The sequence below is a fragment of the Lasiodiplodia theobromae genome, assembly GCF_012971845.1.
Source record: "Lasiodiplodia theobromae strain AM2As chromosome Unknown scaffold_6, whole genome shotgun sequence".
NCBI classification, from domain to species: Eukaryota; Fungi; Ascomycota; class Dothideomycetes; order Botryosphaeriales; family Botryosphaeriaceae; genus Lasiodiplodia; species Lasiodiplodia theobromae.
This window is the reverse complement of record NW_023336552.1, coordinates 488,112-509,204: the sequence shown is the minus strand read 5'-3', so window position 1 is coordinate 509,204 and position 21,093 is coordinate 488,112. Positions and strand designations below refer to the sequence as shown.

General features: G+C 54.2%; 6 protein-coding genes across 6 annotated transcripts; 2 read left to right on the top strand and 4 right to left on the bottom strand.

Annotated features, from left to right (window-relative positions):
* Positions 1 to 1,665: 1,665 nt before the first annotated feature.
* Positions 1,666 to 2,424, bottom strand: LTHEOB_2419 (uncharacterized protein; the record flags this gene model as incomplete). Its single annotated transcript, XM_035511229.1, has 1 exon — positions 1,666 to 2,424. One exon carries the CDS (start codon positions 2,422 to 2,424, stop codon positions 1,666 to 1,668), a length of 759 nt encoding a protein of 252 aa, XP_035364128.1.
* Positions 2,425 to 3,977: 1,553 nt separating this feature from the next.
* On the bottom strand, positions 3,978 to 6,022 carry LTHEOB_2418 (L-ascorbate oxidase protein; the record flags this gene model as incomplete). Its single annotated transcript, XM_035511228.1, has 3 exons — positions 3,978 to 4,135; positions 4,213 to 5,716; positions 5,765 to 6,022. 3 exons carry the CDS (start codon positions 6,020 to 6,022, stop codon positions 3,978 to 3,980), a joined length of 1,920 nt encoding a protein of 639 aa, XP_035364127.1.
* Positions 6,023 to 9,050: 3,028 nt separating this feature from the next.
* LTHEOB_2417 (Flap structure-specific endonuclease) lies at positions 9,051 to 10,173 on the bottom strand (the record flags this gene model as incomplete). The annotated part of the gene is made up of 3 exons (XM_035511227.1): positions 9,051 to 9,667; positions 9,728 to 9,885; positions 10,094 to 10,173. 3 exons carry the CDS (start codon positions 10,171 to 10,173, stop codon positions 9,051 to 9,053), a joined length of 855 nt encoding a protein of 284 aa, XP_035364126.1.
* A 109-nt stretch (positions 10,174 to 10,282) lies between these two features.
* On the top strand, positions 10,283 to 13,275 carry LTHEOB_2416 (uncharacterized protein; the record flags this gene model as incomplete). Its single annotated transcript, XM_035511226.1, has 8 exons — positions 10,283 to 10,372; positions 10,423 to 10,548; positions 10,602 to 11,199; positions 11,248 to 11,312; positions 11,955 to 12,013; positions 12,293 to 12,540; positions 12,599 to 13,084; positions 13,184 to 13,275. 8 exons carry the CDS (start codon positions 10,283 to 10,285, stop codon positions 13,273 to 13,275), a joined length of 1,764 nt encoding a protein of 587 aa, XP_035364125.1.
* A 3,447-nt stretch (positions 13,276 to 16,722) lies between these two features.
* Positions 16,723 to 18,186, bottom strand: LTHEOB_2415 (Integral membrane protein; the record flags this gene model as incomplete). Its single annotated transcript, XM_035511225.1, has 5 exons — positions 16,723 to 17,714; positions 17,765 to 17,798; positions 17,851 to 17,931; positions 17,982 to 18,048; positions 18,104 to 18,186. The coding sequence occupies 5 exons, from the start codon at positions 18,184 to 18,186 to the stop codon at positions 16,723 to 16,725; spliced, it is 1,257 nt and encodes a 418-aa protein (XP_035364124.1).
* Positions 18,187 to 19,291: 1,105 nt separating this feature from the next.
* Positions 19,292 to 20,954, top strand: LTHEOB_2414 (Tyrosinase; the record flags this gene model as incomplete). The annotated part of the gene is made up of 5 exons (XM_035511224.1): positions 19,292 to 19,367; positions 19,559 to 19,649; positions 19,711 to 19,852; positions 20,124 to 20,629; positions 20,684 to 20,954. The coding sequence occupies 5 exons, from the start codon at positions 19,292 to 19,294 to the stop codon at positions 20,952 to 20,954; spliced, it is 1,086 nt and encodes a 361-aa protein (XP_035364123.1).
* Positions 20,955 to 21,093: the final 139 nt, after the last annotated feature.

The window sequence follows — 21,093 nt, the reverse complement described above, 5'->3', positions numbered from 1 at the left end:
CGAACTGTCTAGGTCGACGTCATCTCCTTGATGCTCTCCTAATTTCCCTTGGCCTGGGATCATGACGCTCACGGTCTAGTCTCACAGCCTGGCGCCAAGAGACCATGATCCAGACTCACTGATTCATGAATTAGGCGGCGTAAAGCGCCCTTCGGTTCTGATCGGCACAGTTTCGGGAGTAGTTGCGCGAGGTGGAGAGAAGAGGTTTGATGATGAGGTCATGCAGCTGTTACGCTCCACAGCCAGCTCGTGTTCTACAAGTTCACTCAACAGCCACGTCTAGCCACAAGAAGGTTCACGGCATGCTTTGCCTGTCATTAGCAAAGATTGCTGCTAGGTCTTAGCTTACTCCACAACTTACTCAGCCGAACTTTTCCTTCCACTGCCAGACTCACAAGCGCTATACTTCCTTCATTGCACCCTCCCTTTTGGTCTCTAGCTTTGACTTTATTCACGCTTTGTAGGGCCTGCTTCCTGGAATTACTTCTGCTTGCCTACTTGTTTGCAGCGAGTTACCGTGCTTTGGAAGAACAAAGCTTATTGTAATGTCCTTTTTAAAAAAAAAAAAAGAAACTGGCAGGATTCTGTCCACTCATCCTTCGGGCTTCGTACCCATAGACCTGGGTCTATTAGTGCCAAAGGTCACTATCCGAACCTTTGTCCAAGCTCACTAAAGTACACTACGGAGTTACAATCTGTCAGCATGATACTAATATAGCATTCGATACTCGCGGAAGCTCTTTGAGAGTCGGTGCAGAAAAACCAAAGGGGTTGAGGTGCGCCTTGCTATAGCGCATCGCGTTTCGAGAGGACCCCTGCTTGGACTTTGGATCAGGACTCCATACGTCGGCTGAAAACATGGCATTTACTATTAATTTGTTCAGAATGTCATGAAGAGAGGCTGCGCAGACGCCAAACTTAGGCCAGGTGGTTGGTATAAAGCCAGACCTGTCTGGGTGTTGCCTAAATTCGACCGAGTCTGGGCACCGGATCACCATTGCAGTGGCGCGTGTCAATGTTATAAAACGGGATGGGGAAACATACCACTAAGATGTATTAACAGGTCCGCCGAACTCTTGAAAATAACGCCGTCAGCTTGCGGCCCTCCTGGCACGACTATTTATCGATCACCTACCAAACGAGCTCTTCGACCGGATTTTTCGTAGTTTCGCTACAACCCGACTGTATGGTCTGAATTCGGGACAACTAACATAACCAGCATCTCCCTGATCGAGTTCCTTGTCACGGCTGATTGGGTGGGAGCGCCACGGCCACCCTGCTCCTCTACGTCTACGAGAGATTGAAATCGGCGATTAAACGTCGAGCTCTTTCGATAAGGAATGCAGTATGAAGGCATCGGAGACAAGAGACACTGGATGAACGTTCTTACTTTGGTACTTTTTAATACTGGGGAAGAGGCCCAATTACATTATTTGTGCGCACTGTACAGACAGCAGGCAAGTATATATATCTACAACGTCATGACCAAGGATGGCATCAACGCGAACCCAAAAAAAAAAAAAAAAAAAACTTTTGCCAACGCCATTTGCCATCTGTCCAAACTCCGTCCCTAGATCCCATTCTTCCAAACGCCCGCTCAATTTAAACCGTCGACGGCATTACTTGAAATCATTAAAGGCATCTTCTTCTTCTTCTTCATCTTCTTCATCTCAACAACATACTGCTCCTCAGCTCGTCCTTCAAAGCCTTGTACTCCTCCTCCTCGACCACAGCCAGCGCCGGCGCACCAAAGAAGTACCGCGGGGTGCCGACGTTCCCCACATCGACGCTACGGCGGACCCTGATCTTTTCGAAGGGCTCGAGCAGCTGGCGGGCCATCTGGGGCGTGGGGTGGGTGACGGGGAAATTGGTGGTGCCGTTGTGCCACTCGACGCTGATGCGCAGGTCCAGCAGCACCGGCGTAGCGCCGCCAGCAGCCTCGACGAGCCTGTCGACAAAGTGGCGCACGTACTCGCGCACGTGGTCGAAGATGCTGTACTGCACCCACGCCACGATCTTGACGTCGAGGCGGCGGGCGTGGGCCAGCACGGCGTCCCAGCCGACGACGGGATGCACCTTGCGCGGGCCGCCGCGCTTGCCGAAGTCGAAGTCCGGGTAGGTCAGCGGGCGGCCGCCGCAGAGGGCGATGCCGCCCGGGTGGATGCGCACCTCGAAGGGGGCCTTGGAGTAGAGCACGGCCTGGGCCTCGGCGTGGATGGCGCGGTTCAGGCGCAGGACGGTCGTCGACGCCGGCTGGCCGTCCCGCCGGAAGGAGCCGGCGTCGCAGGGGTGCGCCGGGATGGGCTTGTCGGGGAAGAGGAGGTCGTAGATTTGGAGGCGGAGTTCGGTGGGCAGGCGGTCGAAGAGGGAGGTGGATGAGGCGGGTGCTGCCCGCGGTTGTGGTGATTGAGTGGTGTCCGTCATGGCTGCTTTATTTTTTTTTCTTCTCCTCTGGTGGTCTGCAGAAGCGCGAATTTATATATGCTTGGGATGGATACGAGGACGGGTGGTGCAAGAATGTTCTTGTGTGACCAAATTCAAATCAAAGTCTGACGTTAGCTTTGCAGGCCAGATATTAGGGTTTTATCCTCTGCTGCTGTCAGTCCACTGACCGGTGATTTCAGTGGGTCTTGTCCTCGGCCGACGCTGGTGTGTTGTAGTGCTACGAGATGGCATTGCTGTGGTGTGGGCAAGCAGGGGATTGTGCGTTTTTTTGAGACACTAGACAGCTGATGCAATGTCCGGAGAATTCTCGTCTGATCTCGGTCGTCGAAAAAAAGAGCGCAGTTCAAAAGCATTGCCGCGCTTCCTATCCGGTCCAGGGAAGATCCTCTTGTATTAACTTGTCTCTAGATCTTGTTTCCATCACGATAGCCGCTTCCTTCCCGACCCAAAGTGCCGGGCTGCCGTCGCCGAACCCGGCCGCCAGCAGCCCAAACACGCCCGCCGAGACCGGTTGTGCTTCGTAGCAGACATCTTCGTAGCAGGCATGCGTCACCGACAGGACGGAGAGTCGAGACGGGCGGCGGCGCCGTTGGACGGGCTTTGGGCGGATGCGGCGTGCGATGCGTGGTTTAGCAGCAGCAGGGGCGTCGTTAGGAGCCCCGGTTATCGGGGCTCCTGTTGGCGGCGACGATAAGGAGAGAGCATCATGATCGCACGATGCTCTGCTGGGAGACTGTGGGTCCGCGCATGGGGGAGCGCTGAGGAGCGAACAGGAAGAAGGATAGGTAAGCAGGAGCTGCAAAGCTGTATGTGCTTTTGCTACGAGTCGGAAAGTATGGAAGCTTTGCGTTCCCGCCTCTTCCTTCGTTGGCGCTTTGCCGAGGTCAAACGGTCCCCTTTGGGCTACACCCATCTCACGAGACATTTGCTTGTGTCACCCTCTCCGCAGTGGGTCTGCTTTGGGTACCAGATCGATAAGTCTCTTTATTCCCGCGGTGTTAACGTCTTCCCCGGACATCCCTTGTTGCCAGCTCGTACGACACGCGGCCAAGAGCTCGTACGAGACTGTCTGTTCTTTCTCAAAAATCGATGATGTCGTCTCTCTCTCTGCCAAGAGATGCTACTATTTGACACAATAACGCGTACCGCAAACCGGATTACAGAACACCACCAAATCGGTTCCGAATCGCAGCACTCTATTGCACTCCCTATTTTTGTTTTTATTTCGATCTTGACTCTACGATGGAACAGCTACAACGCATAACAATTTTTCCAGTGCCCATTAATTTTTTTTTAAATCGGTATCTTCATAGATTAAAATCTACATCTACTTCCAGATATGTACTCCAAGTACCTATGTAGCGAGAACGTAATGTCTCCTGCAGAACCTGAGAGGCTGACATCTTTCATATGCCGCCATGACTACCAATAGCCGTCTACGCGGCTAATTACAAACTAGTTTTCCTGCAATAATGAAATCGCTTAAAGACTTGTGTTGCGCCCGGGAATCACGCCTGTTCTATCTGGTACCCTTAATTCTCGTTATCGTTATCGAAGAAATGAACCACGCTAGGTGGATTGTCGTCATCTCCAAGCACGTTGCCGCCGTACACCAGGTATCCTTCGACCATGGGCAGCGGCAGCGTAAGGATGTCCGAGGAGTTGCCAAACACCCACGCCGTTTGCATACCTGTTTGCAGAGATTGTCGTCAGCGACCGCAACTACTCCTTGCATTTGCCGTATTCGGCCGACTAGGGGCAACTTACCCATGATCATATGCTGCAGGATGTGGCAATGCAGCATCCACACACCCGGTTGCTCCACCCTGATCCTCCACGCTACCCAGCTGTGATCCTTCTTCGGCTCCTCCTTCTCGCTGTACCGGTACAGCATCGTCGTGTCCCTCGTCACCGGCGTGCGGCCGGCCAGCCTGGCCTCGTTGGCCGCTCTGTCGTACGTGCCGGGCCCGCTGCCCAGGTAAAAATAGTGGGCGCCGTGGAAGTGCATTGGATGGCTGTCGACGCCACCCGAGTAGCTGCCCGTGTTCTGGATGACGATCTCGAGCACCTCGCCCATCTTGGCCGGCCACGCCGCCACCCGCGCGTCGCGTCCCGTGCCGCTGGCCACGGCCGTCTCGTAGTCGGGCAGCCATTGGCTGCTGTTGGTGTAGAGCGCGACGAGGTAGGGCACCCGCGGAGTTTCCTCGTACCACGAGATGTCGTTCTGCGTCCACTGGATCCGCCCGCCGTTGTTGAGCTGGTAGATGTCCATGACCACCGTCCGCGTCACTTCGTCCGCCGTGGGGAAGTCCGGCCGCGGCGTCAGGGGATGGAGCTCGTCGTCCAGCCAGCCTTGGACCGTCGGTGGCAGCTGCATTGGAGGCGTCTTCGGCGGCGTCTTTGTCGAGAGCGGGCCGAAGTTGTTGCTGCTGTTGGTGCTTCCGTAGTTGTTGCCGCCGTCGCCGCCGCCACCGCCGCCACCGCCGTACTTGTTGCTGTTGCCATGCCAGTTGCCACCAATCTGGCGGGACGCATAGGACGGGGGGCCTCCACAGGCAGTACCATAATCCAGGACGGCATAGGTCGTCAGGCTGCTCGGACGGTCGCGCGTCTCGAGCTGAAGATAGAATTGGTGGCGGCCGCGGGCAGCATTTCCGGCGAGCTGGTCGCAAGTCCACGTCTTGAGGAGTGCCGAATAGCGCTGGCCATTGCCAACTTGGACAAAGGACACGTCTACAGGCTCCGTGTAGGCGCCGTCGGCCTCGATGATGGTTAGGTTGTGGTCCTCAATGGCCATGGTAAAGAAAGAGAGAGCGGTCGCGCCAATGAGCCGTAGGCGGTACGTCTTTCCCGGATCGACCGAAATCCGCGCCAGGCTGCAGCTGTCGTCGTCGTTGGTCGAGGTGTACGACGAGATGCCGTGGCCGTTGATGAGAACGCCGCCGACCTCGCCGGTCCACTTGAATGGGTTCGCGCCAAGCCCACCTTCCATATCATGGTCCGTGGTGTTGTACAGGTCGGTGAATACAAGGTCTCGCTCGTCGTCGTATTCATAAGGCGGTGACTCGCCCGGCTTGTCGGTGATGATCAAAGACCCCGTGGCAGTGATGGCTTGGAAGCCGACGTGGGAATGGTAGAAGTACGTTCCCGGCTTGATGTCGGCCAGGTTGATTTCGTAGTCGAAGAACTTCAGAGGCGCAATGGCCCACTGACTCGCAGCTGGGCTCCCGTCGGAAAATGGGGCAGTTGCCATGGTCAGACCGTGCCAATGCTAACACCTGTCAGTCACCCTTCAACACGCATTGTCCATGCTGCTTACCATTGTGAGATTCTCATTGGGCATGTCATTGTAGACACGGATCCACACGACACTGCCCGAGACGAATGATAGCTGCGGGCCCGGTACCGTCCCGTTGACGACGACCGAGTCTCTTTGGATACATCCTATGCTTGTGGGGCCCTCGGTCACTCGTAGGACGGCATCTGGAATGAAGGTATCGTCGTGAACCTGGAGTGAAGGCGCCTTGGCCCAGGCTGCTGCGGCCAGCAGCAGCGAGGGCAATATCGACCGTAACATGTCGATGTCGAAACGAAGGGAACAGAAGTGAGGGGATGCGGCTCTGTGGGTTTGTTTCAATTGTGACAGACCACAAGATTAAAAAGGAGGAAGGCCGATGATCTCGACATGGGCAGCTGCAGCGATTGGAGTTATAAAGAAGCACGGCTTCAATTTAACACGACCGGGTTGCCGGGCCTACAATTGGCGCCCAGCAACGTGAGATGCTTTAATTAGGAAGTATCAAGATGCGGCACATGGATGCAAGAGTTCATGGCGCGCTGCACCTGTTCCAACGCGGCTGCTCCACGCGCCGATCAGGGAGCATCCCTGTCGCCCGCCCGGCCTCCATTGCGGTCGCCACGGATAGACTCTGTGTTTCAAGTGCTGGCCTCGAGGGAGTCGACGTGATTGGTCCGACATGTTTCTGAATCAATTCGGGGCGTGTTCCAGCAAATAAAGTTTGAGCTTAATCGATCCTGTGCTGCGCCGGGTCAGATTTTAGCATCTGACAACCCACAGTATCTATACACCGAGCATTTGCAGTCAGCCGCGCATGAATGCCTTGACGATCTCCATCAGCCACGACGATCAGTAAGACGGCGCAGTCCTTCGAAAACGCCGACGTAGTCAGATCATAGATACCAAGAACGCAGCCTCGACGCTCCGCAGCATCTGACGCATCCTGAGTAAGACGCTGCTGGCCGTTTTGGCGGGGCGCGTCTCCGGCCTTGGCGGCTCCTCTGATCTCGGCCCTCCATGTACCGCACTCAAGTCCATTCGCCACGACCGAATCCGCCATCCGCCAAGCTATCAAGTCCGCCAGTAGCTGTGTATTTCACATGACTTTCACATATCGACTCTGATACAGACCGCTAAACCCACCGGTACCGCCCCGGTTGTGTCCGAGTGCAATACGAGGTCCTTAGGTCGATCTGTAATCTCGTCGTCCAGCCATTGTAGCTGCTTTCTGTGGTTCTTTCGTTTCTGAAGTCTTGTTTGAGCGGTTCATTACCTGGCCGACCGATCAATAGTCCGCATTGGGTGCACGCTTGGAAACCAATCCAGATGGCGTCTCCGGTAGTCGGTCCATGATTGTTGCTTGACTCGCTCACATCCCTGATCTGCAACTGCAGTCTAGACACCGCCAATCGCTGTGCAACATTTCTGGGTTTGCTGGCCGTTCCGTCCGGGAATATGTCTGTGCAATTGCGCAGGGGCCTCGAGGCAAAGTCAAAGGCCAAACGACGTGATGCGTCTCAAACTCAATGCAAGGCATAGGAGATTAAATCAATGCCGTGCATGCGAAGCATACCCAGTCGTTTGTTGACTGAGGCCAAGCATGTGTCCGCTGGGCGAGGTAAGCAATTGTGTGGTTCCGGATCTGTAGGACCGCTAACTAATGTCACTGCCCGCGGACCTAGGCACCATTCCTTCGCATAGCGTAGGAACATAGGACTCCTTCAGATCCAGTGGAAGAAAATTAAGGGAGAACTCCATGACAAAGTAAGTACCAATATGCTCAAGCGCGTCTTATGATGGTCGTCGATTGAGGGTCTGGACTGTAAAGGTTCGGAGGGCATGCGTTCGGACATTCGATCTTTCAATTATGGAACCTTTTTTGGAAAGCAACGTCGGGGTCCACCGGCATGTCGCAAACAGTGTGTGAAACTTTCTAGAAATAGCCATGAGGATCAGATTCCGCATCCCGGTATAAGCTCGTTTCCCTGCGAGACACTCAATCACTGGTCAAGTCAATGCATTCGATTGCATTTGCTGTAGGTTTTGGGATTCGAGATACGCCTATACTAGAGGGTTCCTGCGTCTTGCCATCGCGGCTGGAGGCCGTTGGATTGAAACGTGACCAATGGGCACGCACTGCATCACGCACGGAAACTGGCTCGGCCACCACCTGTTGCCGGGGAGCAGATGCCGTACCAGAGACCAGTGGCTGTGTTAAACATGGCGCAGACCGATGTGTTGCCGCGGTAATTGCCGGCGCTGCCAACGACTCCGCGTCATAGCTAGGTTGCGGGTTGGGCGCTAGTCGGGACCCCTTAGCGGGCCCAGCTGACACGAGCGTTGGACTACCGGTATGATGTAGTCGATATTGCCGTCTCTGGTCAGATGCGGATGGCTGAGTTCTGGCTGGCGAGAGAAGTCTGGAGGGTGAAGGAAGCTCGTCCTCGCTTTCGGATCCAAGGTCAACAATGTCAGTAGTAGTGCGATGTTGTATGACGTCTGGCAAATCGGGTAGCGTTTGAAGGACAGGGCGCGGACGCGCAGTGGCGTTGGAGCTTGGGTTGAGGGTATGACCGGCATTGCTGTTGCCCACGGTCTGACGTCGACGAACACCCATCATCCTCTCAACTACTCTGTCAACTTCACTGCGTCCAGCGGTATGACTGCCTGTGTTTTTTGTCTTCGTTCGTTTTCTTGGTTCATGTGCGCTGTCCAGCTCGACTCTGGACGTCAGTGAGCCACTTGAAACGTTAGCAGACTCCACATCAGCGCTGTCATGTCCGGTGGCCCTCCTTTTTCGCCTTCCAGAGGGTGTCCCTGGGGTAGGCGCTTCAAAAAGCGACGCAGGGAGAGAAGTCCGAAGAACAATTTCCAAAATCTCGCAGTCTATTTTAGATCCGGGGTCAAATTCGCCGTCAGACTTCGTTGCCAGCTTCGACCAGTCCTCGTCTTCTGGGGACACTGTCAAATTGAAGTCGACCAGATTATGCGGTAAGAATTTGATCTTCCTAGTGAGCGTGTCCTCGCACTCGGTAGCAGATTGTTGCTTCCTTGAGCGAACGAGTTCGACCGAGTAAGGGTTCGAATTCATGGGAGAAAGCACGTTTTTGGACAGAGCTCGAACGAGCAGAACAGGCAAAATGTGCTTCATGTAGCCCTTGGTCCAAATTTGAAAGCGTTCGCGAAGAAAGGTGCGCAGTTTAGACTGATCGGTTTCACGATCCCAGCCGTTGTTTCTGAGGGCGTTCAAATCGTGCAGCTCTTCGTGGCTGGATACCTTTGGGTTCCGGTAGTTGTTCAAATGTCTTTACTTGGGCCAGCCAGGGGGGATCTCGACGTCTTTGCCACGGAAAAGGGGGTGTAAGTGGTCGCGGAAGTAGAACAATTCCCTGTCCGGGGTCTGGCACAGGGTGTTTCCCAGGCCACGCTTTGCGGCTTTGTAGGCCAGATTCGCACCACATCCCCTGACGCCAACAGGGTCGTAGTCGCCACCAGCCAGCATGGCAATCAGAACGAGGCCATTGCGATCCAGCTGTTTCTTGTCCCATAGGTCGGTCGCGCGGTAGACTCTAACATGGGTGTCACTCTTCTTGTCCTTGTCACGTACGTTGCGAATGAGCAAAGTGCATCCGAACATAAGACTGTCGCTGTCCTCGGACCACACGGCATCCACGATGCCCTCCTGTTGTAGTCGAACGCACTCTGCTTCAGCTTCGGCGGGGGCGCGATGGTGTGGAACGCGAAGGAGGTCAAGGAGGCGACGCAGAGTGGCGATGTCCTGGTACTTGATCATGCCAGCAGTCTTACCCTTTTTCCAGGGTCTTCTCGGGCCGTCAAAGACAAAGAGGAGCTGGATGTTGAGTTTCAACAGCTTGAGGATTCGGTACAGGATGGCTTTCTCGACGGGGTTGGCGGCCGGTTCCTCTGTCATGATGGCGGATCAGCATGGAGATGGAGAAGGGAGCGTTTGGGATACGGTCGTACTGTCGCGGATCGCCTTCACCTGGTGAGGGTTAAGATTGCAGAACCGCCAGCCGGCCTCGTCAACGGCAATGCGCAGCGGGCGGCCGGTTCGTTGGAAGTGGTCGGAAGCAAGCCGGGCAATGGGCGTTATCTCGCCATCGCCCAGAATGTCCCAGATTCTGAAGGTTGTTTTTCGTTAGAATAGAGAGCGTCGATGGGGAAAATGGAAACTTGCCCGTTGATCCCCATGGCGCGCGAGAAGGTGTGGGGAGGAATGGGAGGAATGGAGTGGCTGGTGGACGCGTCAAGCTTCGGTCGCGTCGCGTCGAGTCGCGTCATCGCCGGCCAACCTTCGGCACGGACCCAACCATCTCCACACACACTCACAACTCATCCTGGAAATAGACATGATGCAGTCTGGGGATGGCCGGCTTGTTGGGCACTTGCAGCCAGACCGTTATCTGCATCTGCGCCTGGGATCGCTTAACCGTATTCGTCAAGCTCTAGCCGGACCATCTATAAGACCAAGCGCCACGGAATGTACGCAGCACCTCAAGGCCACGTCTTCCCTCCAACATGGCTCCTGATCTTCCCAGAACCTTGCCTGCATCGTGGTACACGAGCCAAGAGCTCTACGACCTGGAACGCCGCGCCGTCTTCTTCAAGGTAGCAACGCTCGACTGCATATTGCATCCAGCCATGGCTGAATCCAGTAGTCATGGTACCTGTTAGGCCCTGTCACTCGCTTCCACGAAGACAATGTCGTCTACGAGGTCGCCCAGGTTCCAGTCTACGTGACTCGCACCGAGAACGGGGACTTGAAAGTCCTGTTGCAGGAAACGGTCTGCCCACACGTCGACCAACCTGAAATCCGCTGACCCGTCAAATGATCAAGAATCAAGAAGTGCGCAGCCGGACCACGTCGACGGGGCTCCTCTTTGCTACCATCTCGGCCGACGCTCCCGACTTCGATGACTTCTTCCCAGATCTTGAGCCCCTGCTCTCTCGTGTTGACTTCACCAAGCTTCCGCACCGCCGTAGTCTCAAGTACGAGGGCCGTTTCAACTGGAAAACCATGGTCGATGGCTACCAGGAGTGTCTGCATTGCCAGTACACTCACCCCTCCTTTTCCGTCTACTATCCTCCCACCTTCTACTCGGTCAAGAACTTCAAGAACTTCTCCCAGCACATTGCTGACCCCAAGAAGCCCGACGATGGCCTGTTCCTCTACTTCTTTCCGAACTGCACCCTCAACGTCTATGGCGGTGGAATGAGCTCCTTCCGCGTCTGCCCTACTGAAGACCCAAATGTCACGCGCATGGAGTTCGACTACTACCACATGGAGTCGGGCGAAAAATTCGAGGAGTACTTCAAATTTGTGCGACAAGTTGCCCTCGAGGATTATGAGCTCTGCGAGAAAGCTCAGGCCAATCTGGAGAAAGGTGTCTACGCTGAGGGTATTTTGAACCCCAACAAAGAAAATGGCGTGGCCTGTACGTCCTCCGCCCTACAATCATGCGTGTTTATTGACCTTTTCCCAGACTACCAAGGTCGGGTTCTAGAGATGGTTTTCGAACAGCATAATCTCGACCAGCAGGCCGTCGAGGTTTGTTAGGAACTTGTGAGGTGGCCCTAAGCTACCCGAATCGTGCTAGTGTGATCAGCACAACAATGAATCAAAGCTCACTTTCTCTGGCACTGTCGGGACCGTTATGTTGCACGAGCCGGGCTAAAGATAAGCATCCGACAGCTGTCCTGCCCATCATCCCAACGTGGCTTCCTTCTAAGGTATCTGTTGCATAAGCGCACAGTATGATTGGCCGGTACCCACCATGCGGGATCTAAACGCTGTTCCCAAACGGGAAGCGCAATCCAATCCCCGCATCATCTGCCCATCAACGACTCAACCTCTGCTTGACGTGCTCCTGACAGCTCTTGGGAAGGGATTTCGTGACCAAATTGGGATACTAGCTCGCACGGTTTATCATGCGAACCTTCGGTCGCCTGGCCATGTGAAACTTGTATATCCACGGCTGTTGCTGTCACTACCAAAGTCAGCTTTCGGGAGCTACGGATTTCATCATGACTCTTTTTTTCTCTGTGCTCTTGGCGATTTTGCCGGCAATCCTTGCCATCTTAGCGTATAGGTACTTCGTCAGTGACAAGAACGGTGGCGCGGTTTCACCGACTACGCCTATTCCTCAGGATAGTGCAAAGCTTGAAGCATATCGAGCATCTGACTTTCCAGATGATTGGTGGTCCAGTAGCGAACTATTCGAGTTGGAGCGTCGTGCAATCTTCAGCAAGGTAAGCCATCTGGACGGGGAATCCATCCAATCAAAGGCCATCTGACAATGCCTATAAGCAATGGCTATTCCTTAGCCATCGAAGCCATTTTTCCAAGCCAGGAGACTACCACACATTCCAGCTGGCCCAATATCCAATCTTTCTGATACTTGGCAAAGACCACATCATCCGAGCTTTCCATAATGTCTGTCGACACCGCGCATATACCGTCGCCAGGAAGAAGTCTGGGTCCTCTGCTGTTCTAGGATGCCGGTACCATGGATGGAGCTACGATACCAGAGGGCGCCTTGTCAAGGCCCCTGCATTCGAGGATATCGAGAGCTTTGACAAGAGCCAGAACGGACTTTTCGAAATCCATACTCACACTACTCGTCAAGGTTTTGTATTCGTGAACTTGAGCTGCGAGGCAGTTTCAACGCCGAATTTCAAAGTCGTTGACGTCTTGGCTAAGAGTTGGGGCATTTCCGAGAGGTCCGCTCCCCTGGCCCAGCTCGACTTCGACGAAGACATCAACTGGAAGCAAGCGAGTACATCACCTAACACCTACACGCCTAATCGATACTGAAAAGTCATTTTGCCTTGTAGTACATCACATGGAGAGCTCTGGCTTCGCCGCCAACATCGTCCCCAGTGCATGGTTGGGCATTACTTCCAAGATGCCCTTCCTCTCCACCATCGCTGCCCAAGGCGCGCACTCGATCCTCGACCCCTACGGTATGAGCTCCCTTCATGTCGCTTCGAGCGGGCGCTTCTGGTACACCTTGTCCGCCTCGCCCACATCCGCCGCCCGGACCGCCTTTACGTGCCATATCTATCTGAACTGGCCCGGCGACAACGCGCAGGCTGATGTTGCCATCCAGGCCATTCAGGATGAAGTCCAAGCGCTGCTAGGTGCTGCCAGATCTCCGGCACCAATGAAGCCGCTTGATGCTGCGGCCGGACGTGGACTTCAGGAGGGAATCTTGGACGAGATGACGAAGCACTTGAAGGAGGAAAGAAGAGAAGGCAAGGAAGTGTGGCCGGCGAGCAGAGAATCATCTGTCAGTGAGAAGTATAGTCAGGCTGATCTTCGTAAGTCTCACATAATACATCTCCTGCGAAGACGAGAGGAGGAGGCCAAATATGGGAGAGCTTGTTTTCGATCTGTGCTAACAAGGTTTCTTACCGTAGTGTGCAAGCAATTGAGCTGCCTGAAAACTACGACGCGCCCAGACTTGGGCCTGTGGGAAAAACTAGGGCCGCGCAGCGAGCTCGATTGGTAGAATACTCTCACTCGGGCCTGGCTATAAATAGTCAGGTCATCTACCGGCTCGAACACATGTGCGACAGGTTTTATGATCAGTTTCAATAGTGGTCTAATTGTGAGAATGATAGAATGGTTCTAGGAATGAATGGTGCGGGATGCGGATGCCTCTCCATCACTTTCGTATTGTCTGGGGGCGAGCAGTTAGCTACGTGTTGACGTAGTGCTGCATTAACCTTTCCAGAGGCGTGAGAAGAGGAAATACAACACCTTAGAGCGATATGTGTGCTTGCATTGCAAAGACCGTCCAAATTGTCAAGCTTTCTCTAGAAGTTTAAAGAAGGTCGCCTCGTCGCGGATTGATTGACGCAACTTTTGCCTCAAGCGCCGCACAGCCACCGTATCCACACATCCCAAACCCACACGCCGGCTGTGCTTTTTTCGCCCCCAGGATTATCCATGTCAACATCTCGCATCCTCAATGCGTAGTTTTCAGCCTCATCCCTGCGATCTGCGTAGCCGCGAGAACGAGGGCGATCCCAACCTTGTGGCTATTTGCTCCTGTCAGAAGTATATTGAGGCTACGACAACCTTTCCCGTAAACCAGGAACCCCCAGAGTCTACGTACAAGGCACTTGCCCGTTATATGCAATGATCGGCGTTTCCCCACGGATTCTCCAACGTCGCCATGCAACCAATTCTCTCCACTTGTTCCGCGAAGGATACCGAACAAGAAGCAGACATGTTCTAACAGCATGCATATCAAACCACCTCGAACCACCATAGTCGTACAGCACACGAAAAAAAAAATCGTGATACAAAGTTTCGGGAGGAAAGCGGCGCTGCCTACCAGGTAGATACTTGTCGCGGTGAGGCTAGACTGTGCAGCATAACGTTTCGAGGAGCTTGAGACTGTGGGACAGCTGCGGTCGCCGCTGTTGGTATCGCATTTTTATGCCTTTTATGCCTTTTATAGCATACTAGCATGTTCCGTCTGTAGCACCAAAAGCTTGGTCCAAGTCGCCGTTACCTGTGTATGCTTTTTGCTTCGAGACCGTTTCGGGTGAGGCGCAGTCTCGGGCAAAAGGAGCAAGACCTTGGGCCTTTAGGCGTTCCATTTTTCCTTTCAGTTTACCTTTCTTTCTCTCTTGGACTAAGGGTTGATGATCGGCCTGTGGCAGATGATATACAGTAGCAGTTCACGTGCTAAGGCTGGACACGACAAATTCCAAATGAAGGAGGTATCCGAATTCACCCGGCCATGGTACGAGGTGAGTGATCGAGGCTGGGCACCAGTCGGGTTTACGCAGTGTTCAATGCTGCGGCAAGAGACATGAAAACCGGGGCACATCAAAGACAAAAAACAAGAAATCGGCACTCATTTAATAAGCTATGCCCATACACGTGTCAACTCACAAGCATGCGAGTCATTATACTTACCAAAAAACTAACCACAAGGCATCACTCGGGGAATCGGGATGGTGCGTCCTTCTCTAGCAGGAGCTCTCATGTTGTACCACCCCTCGGGACTGATCCCTAGCATCCGTAATGAGACATAAGCACACACGATTGTGATGAGGCTGCGCAGATTCAGCCCTCGTGAAAAAGCAACAAATTATGCGAGAAAAAGAAAAGAAATCAAGCAACGTGCGAGCATCACGGTTGCTATCCGTCCGTCCGAGCCGTACCGTCTCACATTCTCCACCGTCACCCTGTTGTCCTCTTGCATACAAATCCCCCAGACATCCAATCACCCCCCTGCCTTCCAAAAAAAAAAAAGAAAAAACTCCACATGTACGCTCATCTTCATCATCCGCTCGCTCTAGATCTACAGGCTTCCTGGGCTTGCCATACCCGGCTAATTCCGCCTACAGGAAAATACTCCACCGCAACGTGTCAAGGGACATCAACAACGACTCAGCTGGAGTAGCAAGGGCGCTCATGGAGATTCAGGCACACCAAGACCCACCCAGCACCCACCCAAGGGCAGGGGACTCACCGAACCGGGATCGACGACGCACGAGCGCCACGACGCGAGCATAACGGCCGATTCGCGAATCCTCGATACAAATAGTATGATGGTGGGTAAGCAAGTGCCGACAGGAGCTAGAGATAAATCTACATAGGCCTAACTTTATGGTTAACAAAGCTATACACCATTAGTGACAGACCGTGGAAGAGAAGAAAAGGAATTGAGGATGCAATCTTACACTCAGCGTCAACAGCGTGAACAGGGCTGAATTAGCGCCCCGGAAAAGCGAATTACATTCCACTGCTCCAGTCAGCCAATGACACAAAGGCAAGTCTTCTCGGAGTTGCGGGCCTGCGGCTCGGGAGTACCCGAGACACCCAAGGATTCCAGGCTTCAAAAGAAAAGAGAGAAGAACGACAGGACGTCAGCGCCTGCACGTTGGTCATCACGCTCACTGACTGGTGTTATGTGATTAGCAGACCAGAATAAGTTTTTTCTCCTCTGCAGGCGTGCCGTGTGCTTCTCTTTATTCCGAGGACATGATTCGCGGACCGCTTCCACAGCCCATGGCCATGCACGTTCGGGTGATGCACGGATCCCCAATTCTTCGGGGCGTGAGGAAAAAAGAGGGGGTAAGACACGGTTGCAACCACAGCTCATTTGTCAACGGGAACAGGCTCGTAGAGCCGAAGTCCTGTAATCGTCCTGCAGAGAGATGTGGTGCGTTTCTCTGCCGTCCCCCCCATTGCCGACGACAACAAGTGGCAAGGCCGGGAAGATTTGCTCCGCCTGTTAGGCTTCGCCGCGCAGGTGTTGCTGAGCCAATTGATGGTAGCGCTTATAACGCGTAATCAGCCTCGCTACGTACCCTGTCGCAGTTCAGCCTGGACCTGGAACTTCATGGCTGTGGTGGAGCTCCCGCCTTCTTTCCCCTGCTCTCGTCGCGTGCAAAAAGTGGAGAAACGGAAGGAATTTGCCTTGAACCTGGTACACAGATACCTACAACGAACTGTGTCCGTCGGATCACCTGCATTGGTGGCCGCTGCAGGGGCTGGCTGGGTAGCTGAGTTAGGTAGGTGACAATCCGCGGCCCCGCTTGTTCGAACAAGGGGGATACTCTGGTTGATTTTCCGATGGACTGGGCTAGATTTCGGCATCTGCTGCAGTGTCTGAAGACTCCCGGGACATCGAAATGAGAGCTTCAAGGGTAAAATCTTTACCTGCTCTAGCTGCTCCTACTGTACAAACGAGATGGGGTATATGATATGTGTGCATATGTTTGGTATCTTGAAAGGAAAAGAAACTCTTTGAGTGTCTGACTGGATCGCAATCCCCAAGCCTTTTTCCCTCCTGGCCAAGGTCTTTTTGTAAAGAAAATAAGCCACCCTAACAATGTTGGTATAACCAGTGTTCGCCAAACCCAAAACCAAGCCAAACCAACCCATGCCCACGTGGCCGGCGTGAAGGATAATCGTCTCTCGTGAAGATATAATGTTAGCGGAGATAATGGGATCTGTAATATTGCGGACGGCCCGTAGAATTTTCTGTCGTTTGCTCCACTGTCAAGCTTTTCATGATGCCCTGGTGTGTCGCGAACGTGGGTTGGGGCTGTTGCAGTCCAGTAGCCCTATCTCCGCTGCCGTCCGATGAGTTCTTTCCGCTCTCAACAACAGCCTCATGGCCGACCGGCTCGTCGAAAAACATTTCTTCGTCGCTGCGTCCGGATTCGAAGCTTCGCGTTGCATTGCCGCCTCTGGTCATTGTCTTTGATGTCCGAGGTTCGCCTGTGGCACTCTTCATGAATGGGAGTGTTTTCAAGCTGATGATGCTGTCCTTTGCGTTCACACCCTTAGTCTTGTCTGCAGAGTTTGCCCCGTAGCTATACTTGAAATAGCGCGCACCGCTGGAGGACCTTCGAGTCGTTGGATGGTCGGAGAAGGTATGCGCGAAAAGGGCCTTCATCGCAGGAAACGAGGCGGAGATGATTGCTGCGTTCAATTCGATCTGGGTCCATATGAGGATGGGACCGCCGGAATACGGAACATCCGTCGACTTGGCCCAAATCGACAGGGTCCACAGCCGTAGGATGGATGCCAGCACTGCGACGAAGCCGACGCTGAAAATGCCGAACAGCGCAATTCGCCTCGATCTAGGCATCTGCAGACGCGCAAGCAAGGGGACCGGTATCAACATGATGACTAGGTCGCTTGCTATGTTGAAGCCTGCCTGCGCAAAGTACATGGAATGCAGGTCCCTGCAGGATCCGAGGCCGGCCATGATAATCTCAACGGTAAAGGCATCCGAGGGATTAGGGCATTCGAATGCGTTGACGAAGGTCATAGCGATAGTGAAGCTTCCAACTATGCCCATCATGGAGTAAATGACGGTGCGAAACCATTTTTGGTCGCAGATTGCGCAGTAGAAGCACAAGATTGAAAGCTTCACGAAGAGGAGGTCGACGAGATAGGCGATTTGGAAAGAATACCCTGCTTCTTGTCAGTAAGAGAAGGCATCTGACTCAGGAGCGCCGTATTACATGACTTCAAAGTGCCTTCGAGAGCGTGCGTCGACTATACACCATCAGTACCGCTACACAGCTATGCTTTGAGAAGGATTGCATACCGATGATAGGTTATAGTAATGTTTCCCTGAACCATACTTGACTTGAAAGTAGTTGATGACGGCTATGGCCCAGGTCATGATCTGCGTTATGTGTAAGACGGAATCCCAAAGGACAGAGCCTGGTCACGCACCATTGCAATGCCCATGAAGACATCGGAGAGACCAGCCCTCTTCAACAGATGAACGTTGCAGTATAGCCTAGTTTCTCAATAAGATTCTGTAGTGAAGCATCGACGCGACGTGGAAGGCATACCTCAGGGAAACGATGGCGGTGGAGAGACTGGTGAGGGTAAAGGCCGTCACCTCGATGGTCGGACCATAGTCGGTTGGAGCCATGATGGTCAGGACGATAAAGCTATGCGACCACTATCGGCGGGTTGATTGATGGAACTCATGGGAGGATCAATTGCTGGTACCGAGGGTGAGGGATATGGAGATCAATTATTCTACCCGCAGGATGGGTGTCGAGCAGCGGGTGCGGAATGCATGGGCGGGAAGCCCATCTATCTTCGACACTGGGTAGGGAACCTCGTGGCATACATAGGGCAGGGTGTCCGCGTGCGCGTTGCCGGGAAGACGGCAGCAGCCGGGGCACAGCCTGCCTGGTCTGACCCCATCATTTGGAGATCGCCGACGAAGCAACGAGGTGGCTCCCAGCCTGATTGGCAGCCGGCGTGTTCGCAATTTGCCCCCTGGTCCTGGTGCACAGAGATGCATGATGCAGGCCAATGCGGAGTGCTAGTCGCTACCCTTCGCAGCCAAAGGCGCAGCCGTTGTCTGCCACAGCATCTCGAAACAGGCTGTCTTCGGCAATCCGAACCCTGGCTCTTTGAGATGGTGGAGCCACGGCCGGGCCTTAGCTCCTCACAGCTCGACTCTGTTTGCTCTCGGTCCGCAGTGGGTCGTGACTGGCGGATGTGGCGCCCATTTGGAAACTAGCCCGCTGCAACGCTGTCGGTCAGCGGAGAGCCTGCACCACCTTTAACCGCGCCCTCTTGATAGGCGTACGCCGTGCTGCAAGCTTCATGTCGTACAGTCTGGGCGACTCGTGCAACTAACGTTTCATGGCTGTGCAGGCATCGGGACGAGCGCTTTGGATGGGCGGGAGAAAGAGGTTGCAACAGGGCCCCGATGCCGACTCATAAAGCTTGTCGTGAACGCGCCGCATCGCGGTGCCGCCCCAGCGGTGCACTGGCCAGGCTGCCGCGGAATCTCTGCGAGCCGCCATCGGATGCCTTCGGCCCCAGCCGCGCTTTTGGGAGTTGTTACTTCCGTGGGTTTAGCACTCGGAAGCTTGTACAATTACGCGAGGCACTGAGTGCGGCACAGGTGATGAGCTCGCTAACATAGATGGCGCGTTGGGGGGCGGCAGGATCTTTTCTCACAGGCGTAGATCTCGGTCGTGTATTAAAGATCAGCTGTTCACAATGTCTCCCTGATCATGGTCTTCCTCTGTCCGAGTAACACCGAAAACCTTCTCGGTCTTAACACTCTCTCGGTCTTTTTCAGCCCTGCAGGTCAGTTGCATTCAGCCGGAAGACCCATTCGATAAAATTTTATAGCCGGTGACTAACCGCCAGAATGCCAGAGAGCCGCGCGCCAACGAGCATAAGCCGAAGATCGAAAGATCGGCGGTTTTGATTCGCAAGCTGTTTCGTCAATCGATCCATGGCGAGGCTTGCAAAGTGTGGCGCTGGCCTCCTTCTAGGAGTTTTGGCCTTAGCTCCAACGACGGACGCCGCTCCGTACGGTAGCAATGCAGCTGTTGCCTGTGAACGTCCCATCGTTCGGAAGGAGTGGTGAGTGCTGTGGAGAGGAGATCTGCAGGGATGGAGGCTGAAGATACCAATGCTTCTCCAGGCGCACGCTCAGGAATGACGAAAAGCTCGAGTACCTCGCCGCGGTGCAATGCTTTCTGACGAAGCCTCCGATCACACCCAAGGCCGCCGCGCCCGGTGTCGGCTCGCGCTTCGAGGATCTCGTAGCTACGCACATCAACCAGGTATGCCTGCCGCCTCTGACGTCGACACTGCAAAACTAACGCCCATATTGACCTTTGATATTCACTACACGGTCAGTCAGTCCCGTGTGACCGTTGAAGCTATTGAGTAGTGCCGAGGTCGGAGGCGCCGATCCATGCAGATCTCCTCAGCTAGCAGAGCAGATTGAATATGCTCAATTCCAAGTGCCGGGCGAGTTCGGCATTCGATTCGGTGTCCAAGCCGGATCGGCACATTTCGATTAAACGGTCATGTGCTAACAGCTCCGCACAGGGCCATTTCCTCGCCTGGCACCGGTGGTTCACGGCGATATATGAGAGAGGCCTCCGCAATGAATGCGGCTACACAGGAGCCCAGCCGTACTGGGACTGGACCTTGGATGTAGCTTCGGAAACAGACTTCCTGGCGTCGCCGGTGTTTGATCCTATACTAGGCTTTGGAGGCAATGGACTGCTCATCCCACTCAACACGTCGGATCCGCTTTCTGTTCCGGGCCGCACCGGCGGAGGCTGCATTCAGGACGGTCCGTTTGCGAACCTGACAGTCAACTTGGGGCCCTTGAGCGACCTCAGCGGCAATCCGCGCTGCCTCGCACGCGACTTCAGTCCGTACTTTGCTGGAAGATATCTTGGGATGAACCAAACCCAAGTGACTCTGAGTCAGCCAGACTTCGGCTGGTTCGACAGGGTCGTCGAGGGTGGCCCATCATTTGACGCGTCTGGCGTTCACGGTGGTGGCCACTACGGTGTTGGTGGAACGTACGGCCAGATGGGCGATCTGTACGCAAGCCCTTCAGATGTAAGTTTTCTTCGAGATGCTCGTGTTGACAAAAGGCTGAGAACCATGCTGCCCATCTTCTACATGCACCACTGCAATCTGGACCGTGTGTGGTGGTCATGGCAGGCGATGGATCTGGAAGCGCGGCTGACAGACATATCCGGACCAATCTATCTCATGGACTACGACAATGCGCAGGGAGGGAACGTCACGTTGGATTTTCCACTGTCGGTGGGCGTGAATGCTGAGAATGTGACCGTTGGAGACGTGATGGACATCAGGGGCGGGGTGCTCTGCTATGAGTACGACCAGCTGTACTCGAGCTGAGGTAGAAGTGTCAGTCTGTGTGCAATACTAGGTTGGAGGTGAAAAGTGAATCGTGCGCTTCCCTGCAGCAGTGCGGCAACGAATTCTGGGCGAGGAGGCGCTGCCAGGACATTCCCTGCTGCAGATCGCGTGTCGTGGT